General features: G+C 33.8%; 1 protein-coding gene across 2 annotated transcripts in view; it reads left to right on the top strand.

Moving 5' to 3' along the window:
* The window catches only part of GRIA4 (glutamate ionotropic receptor AMPA type subunit 4), a gene marked incomplete at both ends in the record, with an annotated part of 512,633 nt that overhangs the window by 453,824 nt on the left and 31,029 nt on the right, over positions 1 to 27,780 (top strand). For both annotated transcript variants that reach the window (XM_082660213.1, XM_082660214.1), the window contains 3 exons: positions 2,690 to 3,060; positions 9,021 to 9,219; positions 14,962 to 15,209. In XM_082660213.1, coding sequence (XP_082516339.1) covers positions 2,690 to 3,060; positions 9,021 to 9,219; positions 14,962 to 15,209 — 818 coding nt within the window. The remainder of the gene's footprint in view (positions 1 to 2,689; positions 3,061 to 9,020; positions 9,220 to 14,961; positions 15,210 to 27,780) is intronic.

The raw sequence follows: 27,780 nt of genomic DNA, 5'->3' as shown, positions 1-27,780 counted from the left end.
TGAACATTGCTGTCACACTATCATCTAATGCTTGCTTTCCATTGCATCTAGTTTTATGTGTTGGAGACTCCTTTATTTCTCTTCATGCTTCTCTACTTTTAAGGCTTACTCTCATTAGTGGTAACTTGTATAAATAAAAAATTTCAGAAGATACTACACATAACATTGTAGTATGTGAAAGGTAGTATTTCAAATCAGTGAAAGAATGCATTATTCACTTATTCCTGCTGGGAAAGCAGGACAATTTTGTAATACATTATCATGCAAAATGCTAGATAAATTATAGAGGGAGCATAGGTACTAGAATAAAATATATGATTGAGATTAATCATGATATGAGAAGGATATTTCTAAGCATGAAACCAATGGCTGAAAACACAAAAAGATAATTTTATATGGCTACAACAAAATTTTAAAACGTATATAATGCAATAAAGTATCATGAACTAAGTAATGTAAACCAAAATTGATGACTGGGGGAATATTAAAAACATATATGAAAAATAATATTTTTAATATTTATTTTAAAACACATAAATTAGTAAGCAAAAAAATGAATACCCCATATGGAAATGGGGCAGATTATGACAAGTAATACATAAAAAGAGTAAAAGTGGCTATTTGTTTTACAAAAAAAAATTCAAATCAATACAATGAAATTAGCAAATTGGTGAAGATAGATGAGAATAAAGATACACGGGGTATCCAAGGTTCAAAGCCGAAGGTGCTTTCCCACAGTGCTATTTGCATGATCTTTCTGGAGAAAAGTTGGGCAAAACATGTAACGAACATTAAAAAGATTGTTATCATTTAGATCAGCAATCCCTTTCTAGAAATTTATTTTAAATAATAAAGATATGTGCGAAGATTTGTCTTCAAAGGTGTTCACATCACCATTATTATAAATTGTGTAAAACTGGAAACAATATAATAAATTGATAAAATAATAAATTGAGTAAATTTTGATGCTTTAACATGATAAAATATTTGCAATCATTAAAACTTATTTTTACTATATATGTTGAAATAACTCATTCTCTTGAGAAAAGGAATTATAAAATATAGTGTTATATATTATCCCATTTTAAAATAAGAAATTAATATTCATAAAACAATGTCTAGTAGGGCATATATAAAGAAAATAATAAGAGTAGGTGAAGGAAATGAAGATAAATTTTCCTAAATTTCTGGTTCTGTTTTTATATACTAATTTTTCTATATCTACTTCATATATCACTGTATAATGAAAATTATACAGATAATAATAACTATGGGGAAATAACCTCTCAGCAATGATTCTCTGGCTTTTGTATTATATGTGGGCATTTGTGATGTGACCTAAGTTTATTCCCACTTGAAAGTGTATGCAGTTAATCCTCAGTCACCCAGTGGAAAACGTGACAGCCAGAGTACATTCCCCATGCTAACCCTCCAGTTGCATTTGTATTGTATCAATCCAGGGCCTGAGGAGATATAGAGTGAATGTAAGAGTGGCAGCCACTATGTAAGAGCATATATGTCTGTGTTTCAGATTCCATTTCAATGCCAAATATTTTCCATTTAAAATAAATAATCAAAAAACCTTTTTTCATTTGTAGATCATGTAACAATTTACAGTTTTTTCACCACACTTTATTTCATTTGATCTTAGAGATGGCATGATTTAATAGAAGAACTACAGTCTCAAATTGCAGAGCTGCTATGATGTGTAAAACTCATTTGTCTCAGTTTCATCATCTATAAAACAATGATAAACATAAGATTGTTTATCTCTTTAAGAAGGTTAAGTGAAAAGCCATTCCAAATATTTAAATCAGCATAGATACATAATCCCTCATTAAATGCTCACTATTGTTTTATTAAGGCTTATTTAACAGATAATTGCAATAACACAATGAGGTAAACAGGAAAGAAAATGTCTTCATTTTAGAGATATGGAAAAAGGCTCAGAAAAATTACTCAGAATCACAAAATGAAAATGGAAGCTGGTGTCTTATTAATAATAATATATGAGAATTGAATCCACTGTTTTCCAAAATCGTTTTTAGAAATTGAAAGTAGAAATCAAAGTATGTGAATAGGAAGAAATAAATGTCAGTTTCCAGATTTGTGTGTGTGTGCTGAGTCAAAAAATGTTGTCAAACAATAGGTTTCTTTTATCTCACAAACGCAGACTTTATGATAGGTTTACTCATAACTGGAAAGGAATAAAAAAGAAAAGGATGTTTGAAATTCATAATATTAAGGAATGGCCAAGTAATGAATCAGTGACAACATTCCAAATGAAACAGAAAACACTGCAAAATAGCAGCAATTCTGGCTAAGAAATTCAGAAATTCAGCCATATGGAAAAGCTATCGAATATCCTCCTCTGCGCCATCTCAGACCCTTAAAGACTAAGGCAGTTATTTGAATTCAAGTTATTTTTGCTTATGTCTACTCGTTTTCTCTTCCTCTCATCTAATTACTAGCACCAATAAAAATATTCTGTGCAATTAAAGTGACATAATATTTTATGAAAACAAATCTGTTCATCTTTGTATTTATTACTGGCCTTATTTATTGTTGGTATTCCCCAAAAAATGTAGAATAAATACATAACTGGTTAACTTTGAATGGATCAATCCAGTACTACTTGCTTCATGAAATCTATTAACCTACATGTTTTCATGTGTCTTTTCTTTTATAGAAAGCAGAGATTGCTATTGCCCCTCTGACAATCACTTTGGTCCGAGAGGAGGTCATTGACTTCTCTAAGCCCTTCATGAGTTTGGGCATATCTATTATGATCAAAAAGCCTCAGAAATCTAAACCAGGAGTGTTTTCCTTCTTGGATCCTCTGGCCTATGAGATTTGGATGTGCATAGTCTTTGCCTACATTGGTGTCAGCGTGGTCTTGTTCCTAGTTAGTAGGTTTAGTCCATATGAGTGGCACACAGAAGAGCCAGAAGATGGAAAGGAAGGACCCAGTGACCAGCCTCCCAATGAGTTTGGCATCTTTAACAGCCTCTGGTTTTCCTTGGGTGCTTTTATGCAGCAAGGATGTGACATTTCACCCAGGTTAGTTTCAAAACCCTTAAGTTCTTCACCAATTCCACAGTAATTCTAAATATTGTGCATAACATCTCTCTATATGTTCTTTTCCTGGAGGCAGAGCATTGCTTGAAACACAGAAAAACTTTGCAATCCCAAATTAATCTAAATATACTCATAACCGATTTTTCCAAATTAGCACAAAGTATGGATACATAATAAAGATTAATTTCCCAATGGAAAAGTAACATATGGAACCCATCAGAATGCTCAAAAATAACTTTGTATTAATATTTCTTTCAGTGATTACAGATGGAAACTAAATCTAAATTTTTAAGAATAGGAATTTATTTTTATGTTGTCTCCTTTTCAAAATCAAATGTTTTTATTGTTTTGTTCACTTTTGAAAATTAATTTTGAATTCGATTTACAGCCCATGTAGCTTAATGGAGATTTCTACCATGGAGTTACCTAAAACCTGAGTTAATATAGTAGGTTCCAGATATACATTGTTCTATCTAATAATCATAAACAAGCTAAGCAGTAGGCGAAGAGTCAGCAACGTAAATACTATATTTGTTTTCCTTATCGGTGGAGTAACGGCTCATATCCATAAGGATGTGTTTCAGTTATGTTTGTCAAAAATGCAGCCAACCTCCTGTTGCAAGAAAAATACCAAATTTCTCTCAGAAAAATAGCTGAAGGCATGAGAAGCTAAGAATTCAATTTAAAGTGACTTATATTAGCATCACAAATATATGTATTTTTAAAGAAATGCTTTCTCAAAAAGAGACATTTTAGTTACAATGCAGTTTGCATTCCTTAAGAACCAGGAACACTATAAATGTGCTTAAATTCCAATAACATAGAAAGTTGAATCAATAATCCTCAAATAATGAAATGAAAAGAAATTAAAGCAAATCAAGTAATAGTTTTATGGGTTTTAAAAAATTTATTTATTTGTTTTTTATACAGCAGGTTCTTATTAGTTATCTATTTTATACATATTAGTGTACATATGTACACTAATCCAATCTCCCAATTCATCCTACCACCACCACCACACTACACACGCTTTCCCCCCTTGGTGTCCATATGTTTGTTCTCTACATCTGTGTCTCTATTTCTGCCTTGCAAACTGGTTCATCTGTACCATTCTTCTAGATTCCATATATATGTGTTAGCATACAGTATTTGTTTTTCTCGTTCTGACTTATTTTACTCTGTATGACAAACTCTAGGTCCATCCACCTCATTACAAATAACTCAATTTCGTTCCTTTTTATGGCTGAGTAATATTCCATTGTGTATATGTACCACATCTTCTTTATCCATTCATCTGTCTATGGGCATTTAGGTTGCTTCCATGACCTGGCTATTGTTAATAGTGCTGCAATGAACATTGGGGTGCATGTGTCTTTTTGAATTATGGTTTTTTTCTGGGCATATGCCCAGTAGTGGGATTGCTGAGTCATATGGTAATTCTACTTTGACTTTTTTAAGGAATCTCCATACTGTTCTCCATAGTGGCTATATCAATTTACATTCCCACCAACAGTGCAAGAGGGTTCCCTTTTCTCCACACCCTCGCCAGCCTTTGTTGTTTGTAGATTTTCTGATGAGGCCCATTCTAATCAGTGTGAGGTGATACCTCACTGTAGTTTTGATTTTCATTTCTCTAATAATTAGTGATGTTGAGCAGCTTTTCATGTGCCTCTTGGCCATCTGTATATCTTATTTGGAGAAATGTCTATTTAGGTCTTCTGCCCATTTTTTGATTGGATTCTTTGTTTTTTTAATACTGAGCTGCTTGAGCTGTTTATATATTTTGGAGATTAATCCTTTGTCCATTGATTCCTTTGCAAATATTTTCTCCCATCCTGAGGGTTGCATTTTCGTCTTGTTTATGGTTTCCTTTGCTGTGCAAAAGCTTTGAAGTTTCATTAGGTCCCATTTGTTTATTTTTGTTGTTATTTCCATTACTCTAGGAGGTGGGTCAAAAAGGATCTTGCTGTGGTTTATCAAAAACCTTTTGATTTCTTCAGTGATCTCTTGGTTATTTAGTAATGTATTGTTTAGCCTCCATGTGTTTGTGTTTTTATGGGGGTTTTTCCTGTAATTTATTTCTACCCTCATAGTGTTGTGGTTAGAAAAGATGCTTGATATGATTTCAATTTTCTTAAATTTACCAGGGATTGATTTGTGACCCAAGATGTGATCTATCCTGGAGAATGTTCCATATGCACTTGAGAAGAAAGTGTAATCTGCTGTTTTCGGACGGAATGTCCTATAATATCAATTAAATCTATCTGGTCAATTGTGTCATTTAAAACTTGTTTCCTTATTAATTTTCTGTCTGGATGATCTGTCCATTGGTGTAAGTGAGGTGTTAAAGTCCCCCACTATTATTGTGTCACTGTCAATTTCCTCTTTTATAGCTGTAAACATTTGCCTTATGTTTTGAGGTGCTCCTATGGTGGGGGCATATATGTTTATAACTATTATATCTTCTTCTTGGATTGATCCCTTGATCATTATGTAGTGTCCTTCCTTGTCTCTTGTAACATTCTTTATTTTAAAGTTTATTTTATCTGATATGAGTATTGCTACTCCAGCTTTCTTTTGATTTCTGTTTGCATGGAATATCTTTCTCCATCCCCTCACTTTCAGTCTGTATGTGTCCCTCGGTCTGAAATGGGTCTCTTCTAGACAGCATATATATGAGTCTTGTTTTTGTATCCATTCAGCAAGACTGTGTCTTGTGGTTGGAGCATTTAATCCATTCACGTTTAGGTAATTATCAATATGTATGTTCCTATGACCATTTTCTTAATTGTTTTGGGTTTGTTTCTGTAGGTCCTTTTCTTGTGTTTCCCGCTTAGAGAAGTTCCTTTAGCATTTGTTGTAGAGCTGGTTTGTTGATGCTGAATTCTTTTAACTTTTGCTTGGCTATAAAGCTTTTTTGTGTGTGTGGTATGCGGGCCTCTCACTGCTGTGGCCTCTCCCATTGCGGGGCACAGGCTCCAGATGCGCAGGCTCAGCGGCCATGGCTCACGGGCCCAGCCACTCTGCAGCATGTGGGATCCTCCTGGACCGGGGCATGAACCTGTGTCTCCTGCAACGGCAGGCGGACTCTCAACCACTGCACCACCAGGGAAGCCCACTGTAAAGCTTTTGATTTCTCCATCGAATCTGAGTGAGATCCTGCTGGGTAGAGTAATCTTGGTTGTAGGTTCTTCCCTTTTATCACTTTAAATATATTGTGTCACTCCCTTCTGGCTTGTAGAGTTTTTGCTGAGAAATCAGCTGTTAACCTTATGGGAGTTCCCTTCCATGTTATTGGTCATTTTCCCCTTGTTGCTTTTAAAATTTTTTCTTTGTCTTTAATTCTTGTCAGTCTGGTTACTATGTGTCTCGGCATGTTTCTCCTTGGATTTATCCTGCCTGGGACTCTCTGTGCTTCCTGGACTTGGGTGGCTATTTCTTTTACCATGTTAGGGAAGTTTTCAAATAATCTCTTCAGATATTTTCTTGGGTCTTTTCTCTATCTCTTCTCCTTCTGGGACCCCTACAATGCAAATGTTGGTGTGTTTAATGTTGTCCCAGAGGTCTCTTAGGCTGTTTTCATTTCTTTTCATTCTTTTTTCTTTATTCTGTTCTGTGGCAGTGATTTCCACCTTTCTGTCTTCCAAGTCACTTATCCATTCTTCTGCCTCAGTTATTCTGCTATTGATTCATTCTAGTGTATTTTTCTTTTCAGTTATTGTATTGTTCATCTCTGTTTGTCCTTTAATTCTTCTGGGTGTTTGTTCCTTAATTCTTCTAGGTCTTTGTTAAACATTTCTTGCCTCTTCTCAGTCTTTGCCCCCATTCTTTTTCCAGGGTCTGGATCATCTTCAATATCATTATTCTGAATTCTTTTTCTGGAAGGTTGCCTATCTCCACTTAATTTAGTTGTTTTTCTGGGGTTTTATCTTGTTCCTTCATCTGGTACATAGCCCTCTGCCTTTTCATTTTATCTCTCTGTGAATGTGGTTTTCATTCTACAGGCTGCAGGATTGTAGTTCTTCTTTCTTCTGCTGTCTGTCCTCTATTGGATGAGGCTATCTAAGAGGCTTGTGCAAGGTTTCTGATGGGAGGGACTGGTGGTGGGTAGAGCTGGCTGTTGCTCTGGTGGGCAGAGCTCAGTAAAACCTTAATCTGCTTGTCTGCTGATGGGTGGGTCTGGGTTCCCTCCCTGTTGGTTGTTTGGCCTGAGGTGACCCAACAATGGAGCCTACAGTCTCTTTGGTGTGGCTAATGGTGGACTCTGGGAGAGCTCAAGGAGTACTTCCCAGAACTTCTGCTGCCAGTACCCTTGTCCCCGCTGTAAGCCACAGCCATTCCCCACCTCTGTAGGAGACCCTCCAACACTAGCAGGTAGGTCTGGTTCAGTCCCTTATGGGGTCACTGCTCTTTCATCCTGGGTCCTGACGCACACACTACTATGTGTGTGCCCTCCAAGAGTGGAGTCTCTGTTTCCCCCAGTCCTGTTGAAGAACTGCAATCAAATCTCGCTAGCCTTCAAAGTCTGATTCTCTGGGAATTCTTCTCCCGTTGCCAGATTCCCTGGTTGGGAAGCCTGATGTGGGGCTCAGAACCTTCACTCCAGTGTGTGGACTTCTGTGGAATAATTGTTCTCCCATTTGTGAGTCACCCACCTTGTGGGTGTTTGATTTTATTATGATTGCGCCCCTCCTACTGTCTCATTGCAGCTTCTCCTTTGTCTTTGGATGTGGGGTAATTTTTTGGTGAGTTCCAGTGTCTCCTGTCAATGATTGTTCAGCAGTTAGTTGTGATTCCAGTGTTCTCACAAGAGGGAGTGAGCGCACATCTTTCTACTCCACAATCTTGAACAAATCCCCAGTTTTATGGTTTTAAAACCAGGATTAAGCAAATGTTAAGTTAAAACCAACAGGTGTCACTTATATAATAATGGTTAAGAAGGGAGCATTTTAAGCTAGAAATGCCATTGAAAATATGAAATCTTTCCTCATATTAAGAAAATGTTTAAAAATAATTTGTCACAGGAATTTAAAATAGTCTGATGGTCCTGTTGAATGAGATCAATTATGATTATGCTCTGAATTTTTATTCATTTCATTCTCACTTTTCTTCTGCTCACCCATACTTCCCTGATAACCAGAGAAATGGTGAAGAGAAAATGTTCTTCTGAGCTCTAGCCTCAGTTTTCAGTGCCGTTACACTGCATATTAACAAGTCACATGCTTTGGTCTCAGGTTGGAAGTGGCAGAGAGAACATTTTTATACCAGTGTGTAAAGAACTTTAAGACATAGCTCATCCTCCATTCAGATAAGAAATGGAATATCAATCCAACCAACAAACAAACAAAACATTCTTAACTGGTTACTTTGAGACCAATCCTAGATCTTCATGTGGTCCAGCCCCACCTTGGCATATGTCCCATCCATCTTGGCATAGCTCTGACTGAAGGTAAAAACAAGTTCTCTCAGAAGAGCATCTGCCATCTTGTATCAAATCTAAGAGCTCACCAATTGTTAAGATGTATTCCTATTTTATGTGCCACAGAGAGAGAAACAGTGCTGCCAATCAAACTATGGTACTGTGTTTTATCTCATCAAACATAGGTTGCATCTTAATTTCAGAGATGTTAAAGTGCAAAAGGGATCAATGAATTTAAGTAAGCATTCCTCTTCTGGACCTGAAGGAAAGGCTTTTGGTTCTACATTTCTGCCAAGTAAGCAATAAAAAGGAAAAGTATTCTAAATGTGGCATTTATACATTCAATATCGCAAAAAGGATGTCAGGTGATACAGAAATAATAGAACCATTCTGAGTAGACTATTCAGAACATAAAATGATACTTGTAATCATTATTAAACATACACGGTGAACTGATGGTATTTCTTTTCTTTCTCTATGTTGATTATAGAAAGGAAAATGTTATTATCTTATCCATGTTTAGATCCCTCTCAGGTCGAATTGTTGGAGGTGTTTGGTGGTTCTTTACACTCATCATTATATCATCTTATACTGCTAACCTCGCTGCTTTCCTGACTGTCGAGAGAATGGTCTCCCCCATAGAAAGTGCAGAAGACCTGGCCAAACAAACAGAAATTGCCTATGGAACATTGGATTCAGGGTCAACAAAAGAATTTTTCAGAGTAAGTGGAGGGGAAAACTAAAAAGGAAATGTTCATAACTTTCAAATTCAGGCAATTTTGCCAATTATTATATTATGGGCTCTAGCTATTATAAGTTTTGCAAACATAATGGTAACTGCTATGTTTAAACATAGCAATGCTATATACTTCTACTTGGATTTTATAATCACTTTAATATGAAAAAGCTAATTGATTTATTCACATTGCAAGAGGGACCCTTACTAAGGAAAAGTAACAATAAAAAGGTAAATAAAGCAACTTTATAACATAATTTATCCCAAAGATTCCAATATTCATAATGCTATGAAGATACTTCATCTGGCAAGATTTGGATTTATCTATGCTTTGGAATTTAGAGCATAAAAATGAAAGCATGGCTTTTTTTTTTTTTCAAAGAATACATTTACCTTGCTGCATTTGAATCCCAAAACCTTAATTTCATGTTATAGTACCTATATGATGTTTATTATTTTATAATCTATTCTGTAACAATGGATTTCAAAGCAATATATTTGCTTTCTCACATGATAATGGGAACAAGAACTACTAAGTTCTAGCACCTTTGTAAAACATTGTATGATATTGCATTTTTGCTGATTTCTCTGCTTTTGCAGATAAAATTGTTCAAACTGATATAATTGTGTTTCACATATGGATATAATTCCTTTGGCTTGCCATCATGATGGCAGGTATTTTGGAGGTTTTGGGGTTTTTAGCTGTTTGTACCACTATAAGGATGAATTTTTTGATCTGTGAATCTCTTTCACTCTGCTTTTACTTAAATCCAGAAATTTCACAATGTGTGATCAGAGATAAGGGTTAATTTTGTGACTTTAGAACCAAAAAACTAAAAAGTGGTCAGGGTGAAATTTTCACAAATATTTCATTAGGTAATTGTGGCATCTTATATTTAACATCAATTGCTTAGAGACTAAATATTTAGTAATTTAGAAGACAAGATATGTTTCACTATTTCCTAAACTATTGTGTAAAATTAATGATAGCCCTTTAAAGTAAATTCACACTTATATACAGTACTTGGGAGATTACATTTTCATTTTAAATGTGTATATTTATTGTTTTCTCACTCAGCTTGGAAATTAAAAACAACAAAAGATACTACTCCTTAAGCCAGCCTTAACTTTCATGCACTTGAATTTCAATAATATTTCTTTTAAAAAAAATTTAATTATAGTATTCTTAGATATGACAGATGTTTATGTAACACTAAATCAGGAACAAATCACTCAAAAATTGTGCCAAACCCATCATTGCACATTGTTTTCAAAAAAACAGGCAGTGAACACCTTTGTCAACAATTTGGAGCATTACTAATAGATATAAAATTTGTAAATTATAAACTATTTGTAGATTTTTCTAAAACTGTGAATAATAGTCATGACAATATATTTTATTAACAATATTCTATGGATAAACTTAATTAGCCAAATTTTTTAACTTACTGAGTGCATTCCAGTCTCTAAAGCTTAATATAGTAACACATAATTCAGTACTTTTACACATAATTCAGCATAATTTCAGTACTTTTCTGGAAATCTGTGTTTCTACCCAAAAGAAACTAGGTAAAATTTAGTGACTTTGACTAAAAACCATTATGTATATGCATCAAAATAGAATACAAATTTGTGCTATCATTTACATTTTACTGAAAAATGATGACTGATTTTCATGTAAATAAAGCAGATATTTGTAGGTTCATCATTTTGCCTTGAGTGAGAAAGGGGAAAAGAAATATCATATTGATTCCCTGAAAATGTTTCAAAAATAACTCACTGTAGAGCTCTTTGGCATCAAATACATTGAGAATGTTATTTCTAATCTTTAGAGAGTTTTTAAAAACTGCTCAAGTTTGAAAAACTAATGAAGTAAGTAAGAGAATATATTGATTAGAAATATAGGAATAAGGAAAGCTGCTTCCTAGATACAGAGCCTCCCATATAAGTAGTGCAGTCACCATGCCCTGTTTCCTTTCTGTCCCACCCAATTATAGTTTTAAAATTGAAAGAGTGTTATATGTATAGGTATTTATGTTGCAGAATAGTTTGAACCCTAATAGGACAAGAAAATAATTTTCCCTGGAAGCATACTTCCAGAAATACATAAATTTGAGTTCTCTGATAAAAATCTCCTTCATTTCCTACCCTATGTTCTCCCTCCTCTCTCATACATGATCACCTGGTTTAAATAAATCATTTGTCTGATGGGTTGTTGAGGAAACAGAACATGAAAGGTATTTTTGCCCTTGTCAAAAATGTTTTCTTATAGGAACACAGTAATGGTACATCTATCAGCTTCACTAAACTGCCTCAGGAAATGAATACTCAGCATTTCAAAAAATGTTGCAGTTGTTCTGGAAAAAGAATTAGGCCATGGGAGAAAATTACATCAGAATTCAACTGTTGCCTTGGTTTTGTACCATTATGAAACTTGATATGTTTCATGTTCTGTGCCACTTGTTAAGCATACACATAGAGGCATTTAAAGGAATTTTGTACTTGTCACTTAATGACAGGCTTTTTTAAGGTACTTTTACATTATTATAAACCTGATTTAAACACACTGATTTTCATTTCAGTGCAGATTTTATCCTGTACCTGTTTCAGTCATCAGTGAAATCATGAATGCATAAATGAGATGGATTAGTATTTCAGGGCTTATAATATTATCAAATAGTACATTGATAAGCTCTTACTGGAACATCAGTCTTGCTGTATAAGCTACTAAAAGCAGGAAATAATTTACCTGATAACAATGTAAATATCAACTATAGTGCATGACATTTTTACATATTTTCTATTAAAAGCAGAAATGGCAAAATACTTAATTTTGAAAAATTAAAAGGATGGCACATTTTTAAATCTCCAAGAATTATTATAAGTAATGAAATAATGCTTTAAATAGTTTCCCATGCATTGTGTTTCACAATAAAGATGAAACAAGTAAATCTGAGATCAATTTTATAATTTAAAAAAAATGACATATTATCTTGGCTTATTACCTTGAGCATATTCACTCCCCAAACCTGATCTTTAAGTAGATATCACAATTGAAGATAAAGATGTAAAAGTCCCACTATCACTACATTTATGAGCTTACTGGGTCTGCAAAAATCTCATTTTAGTCTGTCTCATCAAATTTATAAAAATTACCTTATCCTCATTCCTTAGCAAACACCCTCTTACAGTCACAAGTAAGGCACAGCGATATTATTTCCAGTCCTTTACCTCCTGAATTTCCCAACCTCACCCTCTCCACCATGTGGACTTGATTTTATCTAAACCATGCCCCTTTAAATCAGAATCAGAATTTCTAAACATTAACATAGTGACACACCATATAAATTTTTTTTCCAAAAAAGTTTCTTTCATCATTCCTCTATTTTCCACTGAGAGTGTGTATTTTATAATTTCTATTATACATAAGAAACTAAGCATAATTACACTACAGATTCCTCTTTCTTCTGGACTTCAAAGGAATTAATTTAACTTCTTTTGCACTTAAGGTATATGTAATTCAATATATTTAAACAAAAGCAGTAGTAATTTTCCTCACATTAATATTATGGGAATGGACATCTATAAAATATCAATGACCTAAAGGTATTTTATTCCTTTAAAAAAATCATTTGCTTTAATATTATGTTGCATTCTATATAGTTAAATTATCTTCATAATTACCAAGCCCTAAAAATACTCTTTTTCCATTTTGCTGCCTTAGTTTTGTTTAGCTGTTCTCTTTTCCTTTAATAAGATATAAAAAATAAGTAGAAAATTGCCAAGTAACTAGCATGATTCTCATATTCTTAAAATTTTTCAAAAGAAATTTAATTAAAATAATACTCAGATTTTATTTCCTCTGGTTTCAATGTAGTATACATAGTGAAACAAAAAATATATAGAGAACTCTGTACCTTTTGGGGTGTAACTCTGAAGTGAAGTTATCAATACATTAAAAAAAGTGATTATATGCCTAAATGATGTTGTTTAGCAACACATCTAAATTGAAATCATCAGGATAGATGTTTAAACACAATCAGTATCAAGTGATCCAGAGAGCTGATAATTTTCAGAAATTGGAACTCATTATAAAATGGAGTAGTTCATACTCTAGAAGAGAACTTCATTATCAGAGATGGAGTGAATGAGGCCTGGCAACATGGCCTCCCTAGTGGATCTCATGGTTAAGGGTTCTGAATCCAGATACTCTTCTGTCCTGGTACAATATAGAATCTTTGCAACTGAATTATATTTGGCATAGAATTTTCCTAATGTGAGGATTTCTGTAGCCAGAAGTAACCTGTCATTACCTAAACACGCATACACAAACATATCAGAATCTCTGAATCATGAGATATTTTCAAGTGTTAATAACATAAAAACATTTCAGAGGATACAGGATATCTATTTCCTATCTGATATTTATCACCATTTGAATATACATTAACATAAAATATCTGGGGTTTTTTGGTGTTTAGGTATGCAAATCTCTTATTGTGTGACTTATTATATAGATTTATTGATTACTAAATTTCCACCTTATGAAGCCAAAATTTTGAATACCACTTTTATCAGTTTCTTTGTTCACCTGAGTAATTTGCTTTTACCCAAAACATGTATTCTTAAATTTGCTATTTGGGTACCTTGTTGATTATTGAAGATTTGCTTCTTGTTGGATTCTATCTTCTGGTAAACAAAACAAGGTTGGTGTAAATAAGTATACATGCTACTCAGGATTTGGCCTCATGCTTAGATTTAGGTTTGACTGAAGTCTCCATTACTTTTAATTTGGATCCAGATGCAAAATTTCCACATCTTGCTATTGAACAAAATTAATTGCACCAGATAAAAGTCTGTGTGTATCATTGTATTGTCAAACACCAAACAGGATTTGGGCTTTTCTATTTTATTAAATATATCCTTTGGGGACATTTGAGTTCATTTGGATATATTTTCGTGTGAAAAAATGTGTGGATGAAAAAATCTAATATGAATGCAGATACCAACAAAATGAATTGGATAAATTAAGTCCTGCAAATAATGTAGATACAGCCCAAATAAACAAAAATATAAGTAAGTTTCTTGGCTGAAGTCAAGGGATTAGAAAAACTAACTCTCCAAAATATAAAGTGGGAAAACAAGAATTAGTTCTCTTTAAAGTTTAATATATGTTCTATTTGGAGATTTTGTTAAAAAAGGTCTAAAAATGTTTTGGTGAACCTAGTTTGATTCTTGTTTTATGGATATTTGGTTTGTAAACTAGGGCAGATTTCTCCTCCTCCTTTGGTGTTCAAATACTGACTTGATAGGGACTGCACATTTTGTATACATTTTTTTAGAATGGTTTACATTAAAACTTTGAGGCATGGAAAAATATGAAAATAAAACAATATAACAACTCTCCTTGTTTGTTATAATTCAGTACAACTCTCTCTATGGCTGTCTACATTTTATAATAATAATTTGTTCTTTAAGCAGTTGAGTAAGGTAGTTATTATGACATGAGGTACCTTTTTCTCCAAATATCACTTTTAAATGTCTTTCATTTCAGTGATTTTCTTAAACAGTTGTAAAAGGCAGTTTTCTAATTGTAAAAGAATAATGTTATTATGGCAAATTGCAATTAGAGGGTAACGTAGAAGGTTTTATCCTTATCTCGGTTCAGTCAATATTAACATCTTGTTCCCTTCTTTCCTGTATTTAATTTTATTTTAATGTCCTCCAGAGATCAAAAATAGCAGTGTATGAAAAGATGTGGACCTACATGCGATCAGCAGAGCCATCAGTGTTCACTAGGACTACAGCTGAGGGAGTAGCTCGTGTCCGAAAATCCAAGGGCAAATTTGCCTTTCTCCTGGAGTCCACTATGAATGAATACATTGAGCAGCGAAAGCCATGTGACACAATGAAAGTGGGAGGAAATCTGGATTCGAAAGGCTATGGAGTAGCAACACCCAAGGGTTCTTCATTAAGGTGGGTGGAATAGTATAACAATATAACATGTGTTGTTATAGTATTCCACCTTCCCTGATGTCCCTGAGAGAATTATTTTGTTTTGTGTGTGAACATGGTATGTTTGTTTGTTTTTCTGTTTCTCCATTTCATATTTTTTGCTCAACAATCAGGTATTTTTTTTTAATTTTAGAATAATTAATCTTAATTGACATATATCTTTCAAGGCCATATAAAAACCAAACTGGTTGAACACTAGCTGCTTCCAGTGGGCCTAAAACATGGGTAGCATATGCTTCTATATCTCATCAACTTTTTTTGGTCACTGAAATCTACATTCTCATTGTGTCAGTAATAATTCTACATTTTTTCATTATTTTTAAAATTATGCCTGCTTGCTAGTTTCTAAGAAGAAATCAATATCTTCTAGAAAAACACTTTTTTTCCATTTCAATGTTTCATTTATTATGACATCATTATATTTTAGAAAATCCTGAGTTGTATCAATGCTAACTTTGTAAATCACATTTATTTATAAATGCAATTATGATCAGAGGGAAAACTGGGCTCTGATTTTATTGTGCTTACTCAAGTCACACTCTCTACTGTTGCAAAGGGAGTATGGGGTAAGTAAGATCTGTAAAATTAGACCCAGTAACAATTCAAAATTGTTCACACATAGACCCCTAAAATGTGACTTATGACCAAAGCATCACACATGTGGTTGGTAGTCCACATGTGTTAAAAGTGAGACTTTGTTTCTTAAGGAAATGTTGGTAAAATCTGCCCTTTTCACCCTTTTGGTCCTGGACATAGAAAATTCACATGTTTATGTCCAGGAGGCAGAGTTTCCTATTTTCCTTAAGTAACAAAGGCTACTGTTGAATTGCTGGGGTTAGAGCAAAGCTGGGGTCAAAAGTGACGACTGATAAATTACTCTGGTCTCAGTGCTGCTTAGGAGAGATTCATACAAAGCACAGATTCAAGAAGAAATCAGAATCTTTGCCAAAGGAATTAACCAAGAACCTGGTCTTGAAAAATGATGCTTCTGGTAAGCCTTTGAAAAATGAAGGTAATGAGACCTGTACTGTTGCCTAGTAGGAGTGAAAACAATATAAAATTATATGATTGGTTTCAAAAAGGGAACTGCAATGTACTTTAGGTATATGTGCTGGGTGGGGGAGAGGTTGAGACAGATATAAGAAACAAATACTAGTACTGAAAAGTTTGTGTTAAAACAGTATTTTGTGTTTGCAAACAACACTGTAATAATTCAAGAGGGGTTCCATGGTATGTTCAAAAGGGACAATTTTTAAAGGAGATAGAACAAAATTAGCCAGCAAAGACATATTTGGGTGTAGACTTTGGCAATACTGAAGTCAGGTTTATTTGAACACACTTCGCATATGAAACTGGAGAAATGTGCACGGAGAAAGCCAAACAAATAAATTATCTATGATAAAATTCTACCCAAAAAGATTTCAGCCATTCAGAAACTAAAAGTGACATTAGAATATTTGGTCTTTAAGGGAATATATTGTTTGATGCAACATGAGAAATATGTAATTTCAATGAGGCCATGTGGCAAATAAATCTCTATCGAAATAGTAGTAAATAGAAAGGGAGACAGCAACAGAGGGTGATATGTAGATTACTGTTCATACTATTGATTACATTCACTGGATGTAGCATTTGCTCTTAATTAATTCTCTGTGGATGTAGCTGCCTTGTCCTCTGTCTTGTGTCTACTGATAAAGTCAAGTTCCAGGGACTGAATTTGGCCCTCAGATAAGGGTGCGCCTGACTCCCATTGATAGCAAGAGTGTTCCCTCTTAAATGTACCACTTTGTCAAATCCACACTACAGGGATTGTTTAGGGAGAAGCTGAAGGGCTTCATCTGTCTAGAACTGTATAATAATCAGCTATTGGCCTCCCCCTCTTTTCCTGTCTTTCCCTGGATCTTGTTAATGAGGCAATTGTTAAACTCAGCTTCCTGGGTTAAGAGTTTGTTTATGTGCTTTGCTTTATACATGCCACAATTTCCTGAGCAAGCTGGCCCCTGCATGCCAAAACCACAGTCATTTTGTCCTGTCTTTGAGAATACTGGAAGTGCACTGAAGGCTAACCACCATTCACCTTACCCACACCTCCTTACTCCCCCACACCCAGCCCAACTAAGCAGGAGGCTCATTAAGCTTAAATTCTCATTCTTATTCAACTAGTAACCTTCTGCTTCAAAAGAGGCAAACTAATATAGAGATGGACCAATAGGCACCTTCTGTATAAATGACGAAATTCAAAATAATTAGTCATCAGAGAAAGATCCAGAGGGCATACCTTCATCAAGAGTATCTTTGAAAACTTTCTGCCTCATTTGTTCAGTTGAGACTAAGTCTGTTTTCCCACAAGATCTATTTTTTTAACCAAGTTTTTAGGTTAATAGTTCTGGACACATTGAGATTGGTCTGTTTCACTGTCATTAATTATGGCTTTCTTCCAAACGCTGCTGTTTTGATTCATTGGGTAATATGAGACTTTATGAAAAGGAAAACAATCTTCCTTCTATATAAGTATAACCAGAGAATGCAGACAAATGACTAGCAATCTTCTGTTGATCTAGGGAGTTTTTTTATTTCCAGATCTTGCTGTTTGGTCAAAATGCTTCAAAGTAAATGTCACAGAAAAGAGTAAGAGTAGGATATATAATCAGGATGGAAAATCAAGACTTGGGTCTTTAATGTAGGCTTTAAAACACAGGCAATCAGGATCATCACAGAGCATATATCTGTGACTAGGGTAACAAATATTAAACCAGTTATGACTGGCACCCATCTTTATGGCAGAGAATGATATTCAAAGCTCCCTATTGTTCAGAGAGACTTTATTTCAGGCTAGCGTTTGCTGGGCATACACATACGTAGCATTTCACAATGTTAAAACCATCAAGCTATCACTAACGGCTCTCAGTAACAGAAGGCCAGTAAGTATGCTCAGAAATTATCAGTATATTATGATTTGACATAGATTCTCCAATTTGTAGGTGATAGAATGATGCCAGGTATATTGATGTTGTTAAACTTAGAATCTATAAATTTTAAAATTGAAAAGGAAAGCAATTATAGGTAAGTGTACCTACAAGCTATAAATATCAGTGAGTCAAAAAACTTAAATCTTACTGGCATTACTATTTGTTTTTCTAAGTTACCTTCCAAAGAAAACTTTCAGGTCTTATTGTGAGATAAAAGGGTAAAATCTCTTATGTTTCACTATCTCCCTACTTTGATATTTCTCCTGAATCTTCTTTCCACATACACAATGCCATTTATTCTACATGAACTTCCTTCTCATCCCTTCTCCAGTACCCTTGGCAATCCAAAACTCTTGTAAAAGCCTTCACTGGTTGAGAAATTTTTAAAGGTTGTTTTAAAATAGACACTCTAGATGGCATAGCAATGTGATGTAAAGTTTAGATGAAAGAGGAAGTGTATTTTGACTATACTATCAATACTATCAACTTTACTATGCAACTTTAGTATAGATACGTACTATACTATAGTATTTATTATCTAGGAAAGTTGTATACTTTACTATCAAAAAGTAGTTTCTTTAGTGTATTATCTATATTACACTAGTTTCTAGACTCTCAACTTTACCATGCAATAAGTAAACTGATAAAGATTGTTTAGAGTAAATCATAATTTATTTAATACAGATTTACTGACTATTAAATAGTTGTTAAATGAGAAATACCCCTTTTAAAAATATTCATGGTATCTAGTATCTTCAAGTACTTCCAGGAAACAAAGAAGTGGATCATATCTTCAGAATTTTCCTGGCCTTTGTAAAGATTTTTATGCTTGACCCTAATGTTTGAAGCCACATTAAAAAAACTAGTGTCCTGGGGATTCCATGGCAGTCCAGTGTTTAGGGCTCAGCACTTTCTCTGCTATGGTCCCGGGTTTGATTCCTGGTCAGGGAACTAAGTTCCCACAAGCCGTGGCACAGCCAAAAATTTAAAAATAAAACTAAAAAAGAAAAAAGCTAGTCTCCTATACTTTTATTATTCAATAGGGATAATTCCCATTCAAATTTTGCCTTCTCTAAAGATATTTGTGGAACTGTGCCTAATATAAGACAAATGATCTGTCGTTAAAAAAAAAAAAAAAGGTCTTTCAAGAGAAAGCAGTTCCAAAAGAACTTGATCAGTGGTTGAAATCTGGGGAAAAGTGAGGCCCATTTGGACTTGCTGATGCCCAGGTACAGGAACCTGTGGCAACAGGAGCTGCTCCTTTGAAACCAGGCACATCATGCTTAGTTTACAACAGGCAACTCAGAGCCCCCACAGCAATATCATGGCAGAGGAGAGGAAGTACTAAGAATGGGAATTAGAATAGCACATCTTCATTGGACTTTTTGTTTCGGTATTTAACACAATCACTGACCTCATAAGACACTTGTCTCAAGTCTAAATCTGTATCAGGGTAAGTAGAGTTCTCTGTAGGCCAAATTATGTTTCTTCAACTTGGGAGTATTTTTTTAGGGCAGATGTATTAAATTTAATATTCAAATTCATGTGTGAAAAATATATTATCTTGAAGGAACCACTTTCCTACATAAAATTTCTGAGATATATTTAGTCATAAGTTCAGGTATACTTGGAAAGTTTAGAAAGAAGGAATTTGCTGGATGCTGTGTGTGACACTAGTTGTAGTCTGTTTTTGGTATTAGTAACAAGTCAATTGTTAGCACTTAATGTAGACACTAGTAAAACTTAAAAGTACAGAAATTTAAAGTGAGTACTTAATATTACTTAGCAGCACTTGGCCTCAAGTAAATATACTTTTAACTTATTTTCTGGAAACGAGTTGCAGCAGATTAGTACACAAGTATGGGTTTATTTTTAACTATTATGGAAAGGGAGAGATATGTTTTCATTTATGAATATCCCTCATTTTATTAGGTGGCATATTAAAAGATGCTACAGATAACTTAGTTTTTGAACTTAGTTTTTGTGATCCCATTATGTTTTGGAACATAGTCTGTTGGCCTAGGGATTAGAAAACACACTCATACAAAAATCATTTGCACCTCTCAGCATAAACGCACACAAACACATGCAAATCCCCCTGGTTGTGATATGCTTAAACACTTACTCAGTTTGCTATTAGAGATGTGGGTACCAAGTATTTTACATTCACAAACTGAGATGTCACATGGTAAAGGTATCAATGCTAAATGTGTCCCAGGGGAAAATAATCCCCTTTAGAATTCATGCATCCCATCTTTCTCTTGCTAGATACTGAGTACAGTAGGAAACATAACACTTTCTATTGCCATTTGAAATTTTAGATTTTTCATTTAGCTCTTTCCTGCAGTCAAAAGATGATTAAATTTACAGCTCCCCATGAAAAGGAAAAAAATCCTGCATTTTTCTGCATTTCTTTAAGATCACCAAGTATTATACATTTTCCATTCTCCCTGCTTGTAAAAAGAAAAAAATGCCAATATGATTTGCCTTCATTCATTTGCCAATTTATTCAACAGATGGTTGCTGGGTTCCACCTGAGAATTTACCAGAGAGTTTTCAAGTTGTTCATTCTGGGGATGTTTTGTGGCTGCCGTAGGTAACACCATCTGAAAGTTTAAATTCAATGTTTACCTGTATATGCCTCCTCTCCATTACACTTAGAAGCTATATTTTAGTAACTTGCCTGAGAAACGTGGATAATTTGTGGCTGTTTTAGTTTATACCACTTCAAAGAGGATTAAATTTAATAAGATAAAACTGCTACAAAAGAAGTTTAACAGTTTAAGCCTTCACAACCTGATTTGACAAAAGATCTAAGTTTAGATCTCAATTTTGACAGTTCTGTGAAAAGCCAGAATTCCAAGCTGTTGTTCTTTAGTCCCACACAATTGTCTTATAAACAAATATATTAAGTGTAAAGAATCCCCCAAAAGAATATCTATATCCTATAAAATTCAAGTTAATTCAGTTGCAACACACAACTAATGTGAGTGTAGAACCTATAGCCAACCAAGTCAAGCAGCCTTGACCTACCCATGCCACGTGTATTTAGGAAACATATAGTTGTATCTAAGGATAAAGTTCATAATCTGATATGTAATAAACGTGCTGTAGATGAACTTATCCCTATATTAGTAGTGTATTTAAGTGTTTCCTCTTGATATATGTCTAATAGTTTGACAGGTTCCATATTATGTCACTCATCTTTACACATCATCTCACTCCAGAAGCAATTGCAGTGCTAGCGCTCAGGTTATAAAGGGGACACAAAGGAACAACAAAGCAAGTGAAAAGGGGTCTGTTTGGCCAAAACAATATCAGCCAAGATGGGGCTGGTTTATTATTCATATTTAAGAGAAGGAAGATAGAATAGTTTGGCAGTCATTTGGAATGAACTGGGAAATAGTAAAGACCCTAGTTTAGAATTATATTCTGCTTTAATTTAAGTAGGGATAAGAAACTGTAGGTCATTTATTTAAATATTTATTTCTCCCCAAAAATCAGTCCTATAATTCTTGTTTTCAGAATGAAATAACATACATTTGAAATAGCTTTGCCACAAACATAGTCATACACACCTGGCAACACCTGAATAGAAAAGTCACCATTCGAGTTTTTAAAATACCTAGCCTGGCCACAAGCCTTCTCAGAAATGGGCATTATATTGATTATGAGAACATTTTAAAAATAATAATCATAAAAACAGAAGTTAGAAATACTGTGAATATATTGTTTATCCTCCTTAATACCAGGAATAGCTTTTTCATGATTAAAAGTAGTTTATTTTAAATGGACAGATTCCAAACTTTCTGAAAACCTAAAATTCATTGTTAGGACTCATTCACAGAATGAAATACACTTTCAGAAACTTCGTAAAGCCATTTCAATATGTTTCTTTACTGTCACACAACTCAACAATGAAAGAATCATTAAAGGCATAAAAATTTTCTTAGCATTAATTCTGCCTTTCAAAGTATACAATACCAAAATATGGAAGAAATCTATCACTGTAAATACTATTGACCAAACAAAGTCATGACATCATATTGAAATAATCTAGATTTTATTTATCTTAACTTTTTCTCTAGGGTACTCAATGAAGAAATTAATACACAAATATTTTTTACAGAAATGTTAAAAATTCAATCTGTTTTCTCTAAGTGTTAACTATTTGGGAGTTTGCCAAAATAAAAATCAAATTGGAGTCAATCAAACAAATGTGACACAAGCAACTCACTTTCAAAGACAACATAAGAGTATATGGACCCTCTCCATTGTTGCTTCACTACACAAAAGATTATATAAAAACTGTCAAGAACTACCTGCAAGGCCTCTGCTATTATAGAAGCCTAGTTGTTTCATATTTGGAGCTGACAGATTTGCAACTTCTGAACATCCTTTTAGATATAGTAACAGGCCAGAATCCTGTTAGTAACTAAGAGAAGACATCATCAGACACCCGGTCCCTAGTTTCCCCTCTTTTCAGGAATTTGCAACTAGGATCACAAAAAAAGTATTATCAATAAGTACAGCTGCTCTAAGTTGCTAACATCTTTAGCATGAAAAGTAAATTTAAAAGATAAAAAGAATGTGAAATAAAAAACTTAAAATTAAACCAAGTATCCAGAACCCTAAATCAATGCCCTAACTTTTGGCTTATATTTGAGGCTAGGCTAATCAGAGGTAAATAGAAGTAAATGGGATCCAAGAAAAACTGACCTGATTGTCTTCCAGAGTAAAAATGAAGGTCATAGACTAAAAAAAAGAATTATTTACTATGAAATGATATAGGAATGATAATATCATATAATGCAAAGAATCAGTTAATCTATTATTTAATTAATGTGCTTTTTAATTTGTTCACTTTTAAGACATAATGTTTAAATTTAGCTTAACATAGAGCTCTAAAAATTGCTGAGCAATGTATTTCTAAAGTGAAACAATAATAGTAGCAGTACAGCATTATAGCTTTCAAACCACTTCCACATATATATATTTTTTACTTGCTCCTTTTAACCCTTTTATGATGTCATTTTGTTACAGAGGAAGACATTATAAATTAGAGACGTTACGTGACTTGCCCACAGTCTCACACAGCTGAGATTGGAACGGAGATCTTCTGACTCTCTCCAGTGCTCTTATAGGAAAAGAACAAAAAAAGAAAAAAAACTTATTAATATAAATATAGTTTACTTTGAAAACTTACTGAACAGGTTCTATGATTATTCCATGCTGCAGTTTCAGCAACACTGATAATTTCAAGGCATATTGCAAATAGCCATATAAGAGCTCAAGAAACTATAAAGTCTAATTAATATTAAAAACTAAATAAACTCTTGATAAGTTAAGGAAATTACACAGAGGTAGATTTTGGGTCAACACAAAGAAAGATTTTACAACAATTAAAACTGGTCCAAAAAATGGGGGGAAATTGGCTATGATTCTCGACATCAGAGTTGTTCAAACAGAAATAGAAGGGATTCTCACATCTCTTAGAGAGTACTGTGACAGTGACATCAAAATTCCCTTCTCACTTTGAGAGTCTGAGATTCTGAGTCATGCCCTGAACTGTCTTTAGCAAAACAACCAAAGAATTCTCTTATACCTCTTTGAAGTTGTGGACACCTAATAACACTGGGGGAAAATTCATCCCCAGAACATCAATAGAAACTCATCAGGTTTTGGAATTAAGTAAGTCACTAATTAAGTAAATAGCTACTTTTATCATAGTCTGTCTACATTGTGAAATGGAAAAGTATTTAAGGAAAGAACTTCTCTGAGAGAACCACAGAGCTAGAGATAGACACAATTCTTTTATATTTATATATAGAGAGATTTAAAATTATATACTGACATCAAATTTTTGGCAACGTACAAATCTGACAAAATTCTTTGGATTATATTAAAGTGGGAATAAAACAGCTAAGGTGATACACATACATGTAGAAGGACTTACTTTGTTTTTTTAAGAATAAAACATATATATCCATATCTAGATATGATAAAAATTGATCTATGAAATGTGGTATCCTGTGGTGGTTCAACATGTAATACTTGAGAGGGTTGATTTTTAAGAGCACCATAATAGCTCCAACAACTTTAGTACTACTTAATTTCTTTTTTATTTTTCCCTTCATTATAAATAGCAATCAGTTTATGCCCTGAAGCATGAAGACTGTATAGCCACTGTAATTGCAACCAAGCCTGGCAGTGTACCTACAGTTGTTCTTATTCATAGATTCTCAGATCATTTCAGAATATAAAGATAATTCCATCAAAAACTCTATCAGATAAGTGGGTTCCATGGATGAAGTAGGTGTTTCATAAAATATAATTTACTCTTTTTTTCTATTTATAGCACAGCTTTATGATTTTTGAATATATCTGTTTCAGAAAAAAAGGAAAGTCTCTATTTCTGTGTATATTCTTTAGAATTTATAGAGTATAGTGGATAAAGGCTGGTTTGTCAAAATAGCCATTCTTAGAATATTCATTAAATATATGAAGTTAAAGTTTCCAAGGAAGAACATGAGAAAAAACATGTATATTTGTAGTTGGAGGAGTTTTATTGTGCCATATTTATATCATGTAACGTTAAAGTGATTAAAGTTCATAGGATGAATCCAACATTAAATAAATGGTAACAGTAATAGATGTATAATATAGAATCTGCCATACAGTGTTTTTTCCCTGCACATTTTCATAATAGCCATTTGAGTAATGACTACAGCATCCTTCATTTTGACGTCTCTGGGATATACTGTGACAACCTGACGTTCCAAAAGTACATCCATTTTCTCACTTGATGTCATTTTACTTGATAAAGAATTTTAATAAGTTACCCAAAGTTAAATAACAATAGCACATGATCTTGTATGGGTTCAGGCTCATTCTTGGTCTCCACTTTCCTCCATGTCTCACAGAATTCAATCAATTGTCTGGTATTTGATTTTTTTTTTTTTTTATGGGAGCTGGTCACTATCTCTGAAATTACGCCAAGGGGTATATAGGAATTGATGCTAAGGTCAGTTAATTAGACATTGGTCTCTAAAGAGATAAAGTCATTCAAGTAAGAAAAGACCATATCATGTATAACAAACTTACTTTGCTGTACTGCAGAAACTAACACAACATTGTAAATCAACTATATTCCATATCAGAGACCATATAAATAAAAAGGAAATAAAATTTAATAACTACTGTACTACATACCAAGCACATGTATATGAATATATTTTCCGCCACAACCCCTTGACATTGGTTCTACTATCTTCATGTGGACAGATGATGTTGCTGAAATTCAAGTCAAAGAGCTGAGAAATGACAGAACTGCAATAGGAGCCCATTATTATATAATTCCAAAATCCATGCTTGTTTCACTATGCCGCCTTGTTTCTCTCCAAAGACACTGAGAGTACTAGTTAGAGACACATTGAGAAAAAAAAAAAAAATCCCCTCTTTATCTAACCTATGATTCCCTGTTTTGAAAAAACTAAAGCACATAGTTTCTGATCATATCCATGTCTCAGACTTTTTCCAAATGTTTCCATCTAATGAGCTATTAGGGTTTTTTTTCACTTTCACAATAATTCTTGTTCATACTAGATTTAGTACTGCTTCAAACATGGTGTTGCTTGTAGCACTATCATTTTACCCTCAAAAGACATGAAGAACATCAGGGAAATGCATTGAAACATCACAGCATGCCTCTCTCTACTTGGGGAACTTTAGGTACTCCCCATGGTACACCCTTCATGATTCACTCCAGCTGATGAAAATTACCCAATCAATGCCCTTCCATAAATTACTCTGCTAAGTCAGTCTTCAGCTTATTGAAGCTCTAATAAAATAGACTGACTAAAGAGCAGACAGTTTTGTCTCCCTTACACAGCTAATGTTCATTCCCCTTTGGCTTAATTTTTAAATGTATTTTAAGTTCAATTCAATGAATGCCCCAGTATATCAGATAGTTGGTAGTGTCTTGTGAGACCTGAGGAAGGGATCAACCAGAACTGAACTTGACTTTAATACAAGACCATGTTCTATTATTGTTTAACTTTGGGTATTTCTCCCCTAGGAGGAGGACAGAGGAGAACTAACCAGCTCCAGGACCAAGGTAAGAGGGGAGTTTTCTTTCAAAAGAATGGGTTCCATTTATTTGAAGGAAACCCCTCCCCCACCTATTTTTAATCCCTTTTTCTTTATACATTTATATTTTTTAACCCAACAGGATTAGGAAAGCAGCTTGCCACCTATGCATAATAGTTATTTGAATATCCACTTACAAATGAAATAGGAAAAAAATAAAAACCTTCACACAAGTCTTATCAGTTATATGTAAAGGTTTTCCATCATCATTAAATATCAGTGCCAGTTTTCCATTAAGGATTAGATTTTTACATAGGCCTTAGGAAATTGTCATCAGTTGTTAATTTCACTACATTTAAAATATGGTTAGTAACTGACAATCAAACCATAATGGATAATGAGGTTACAAAAATATTAAAAGTAAAATCCAAAGTGTTTCTATAGAAAATATATCATTAAGAAAAAATTTTATTAAAATAAGCAGCTGATATAATTTAAATGATACATAATTTGAAATATGGTCAGTTAGACTTTTGGTGTGAAGTAGTATAGGATTAATGAAATTTTTAAGATACCCTATGAAAACTGTGGTTAGAAAAATAAGATGAAAGGGAGGTAATATTGTCTTGAGCAGTACTTCTCCATGCTTACAGAAGCACTTCCCAGGCCTTTTACATTTTCTTTAATGGTTTCCAGTGTTACCTCTCACGTTTTACGTTGTTGTCAATGAACATCATCAGTATTCCCCGCCTTTGGTACTCTATTTCAAATTGGTCCTTCCATAGGGGAGAAATCCAAAGTGGAAACAAGTGAGAGAATTTACAAAGCATCCAGAATTTGAGATATTTGAAGAAATCATATGGATTATGGAGGGATCAGCTTCCAGATTCTATCCAGCAATAGCTTTTTGTTATTGTTGCTCTCCAAGGAGGCTACATCTTAATGTGACTCAAACAGATTTTAGGAAAGCTTTAGGATCATGTAACTGAGACAGTTGGGGATCAAGAAGAAGGAAATTTTAGGAAGGAGAAGAAATGTGCCAAAAGAATGAGAATTCAGGCAATGAGTTGTCAGTAAATAATCATCATCTTACAGAAACACAGTTTTTGCTTTGTTACAAATGTGTTTAGAATCTTGGCGTTATCTTAAAATTGGATTGTTGGGGTTTTTAATGAAAGAAATTCATTTCAGCAGGATATATTTTTGTTAGAGATTGCTATCTTCTGAGTAAGAGCCATAGTAGTCATGTGATTAGGAACATACATGAGAGCACACATACGAACTAGAAATTTGATTTTAATGCCAACGTATACTATTTATGTAGATAATGATATTGCAATGGTCACCAAATCCAGAAACCTAATAGAAACTAACTTCGAGTTTCTCAATGACTGACTCCTTTAGTGAAAGGTATAGGCTATATTGGAGGCACATTATTCATTCCTAAGCAAAGAAAAAAAAAGTCATAATATTTT

This window comes from Grampus griseus, assembly GCF_964374135.1.
Source record: "Grampus griseus genome assembly, chromosome: 8".
Classification (NCBI taxonomy): domain Eukaryota; kingdom Metazoa; phylum Chordata; class Mammalia; order Artiodactyla; family Delphinidae; genus Grampus; species Grampus griseus.
Note: the sequence above shows the minus strand (reverse complement) of the source record. Positions and strands in the feature narration are given on the sequence as shown.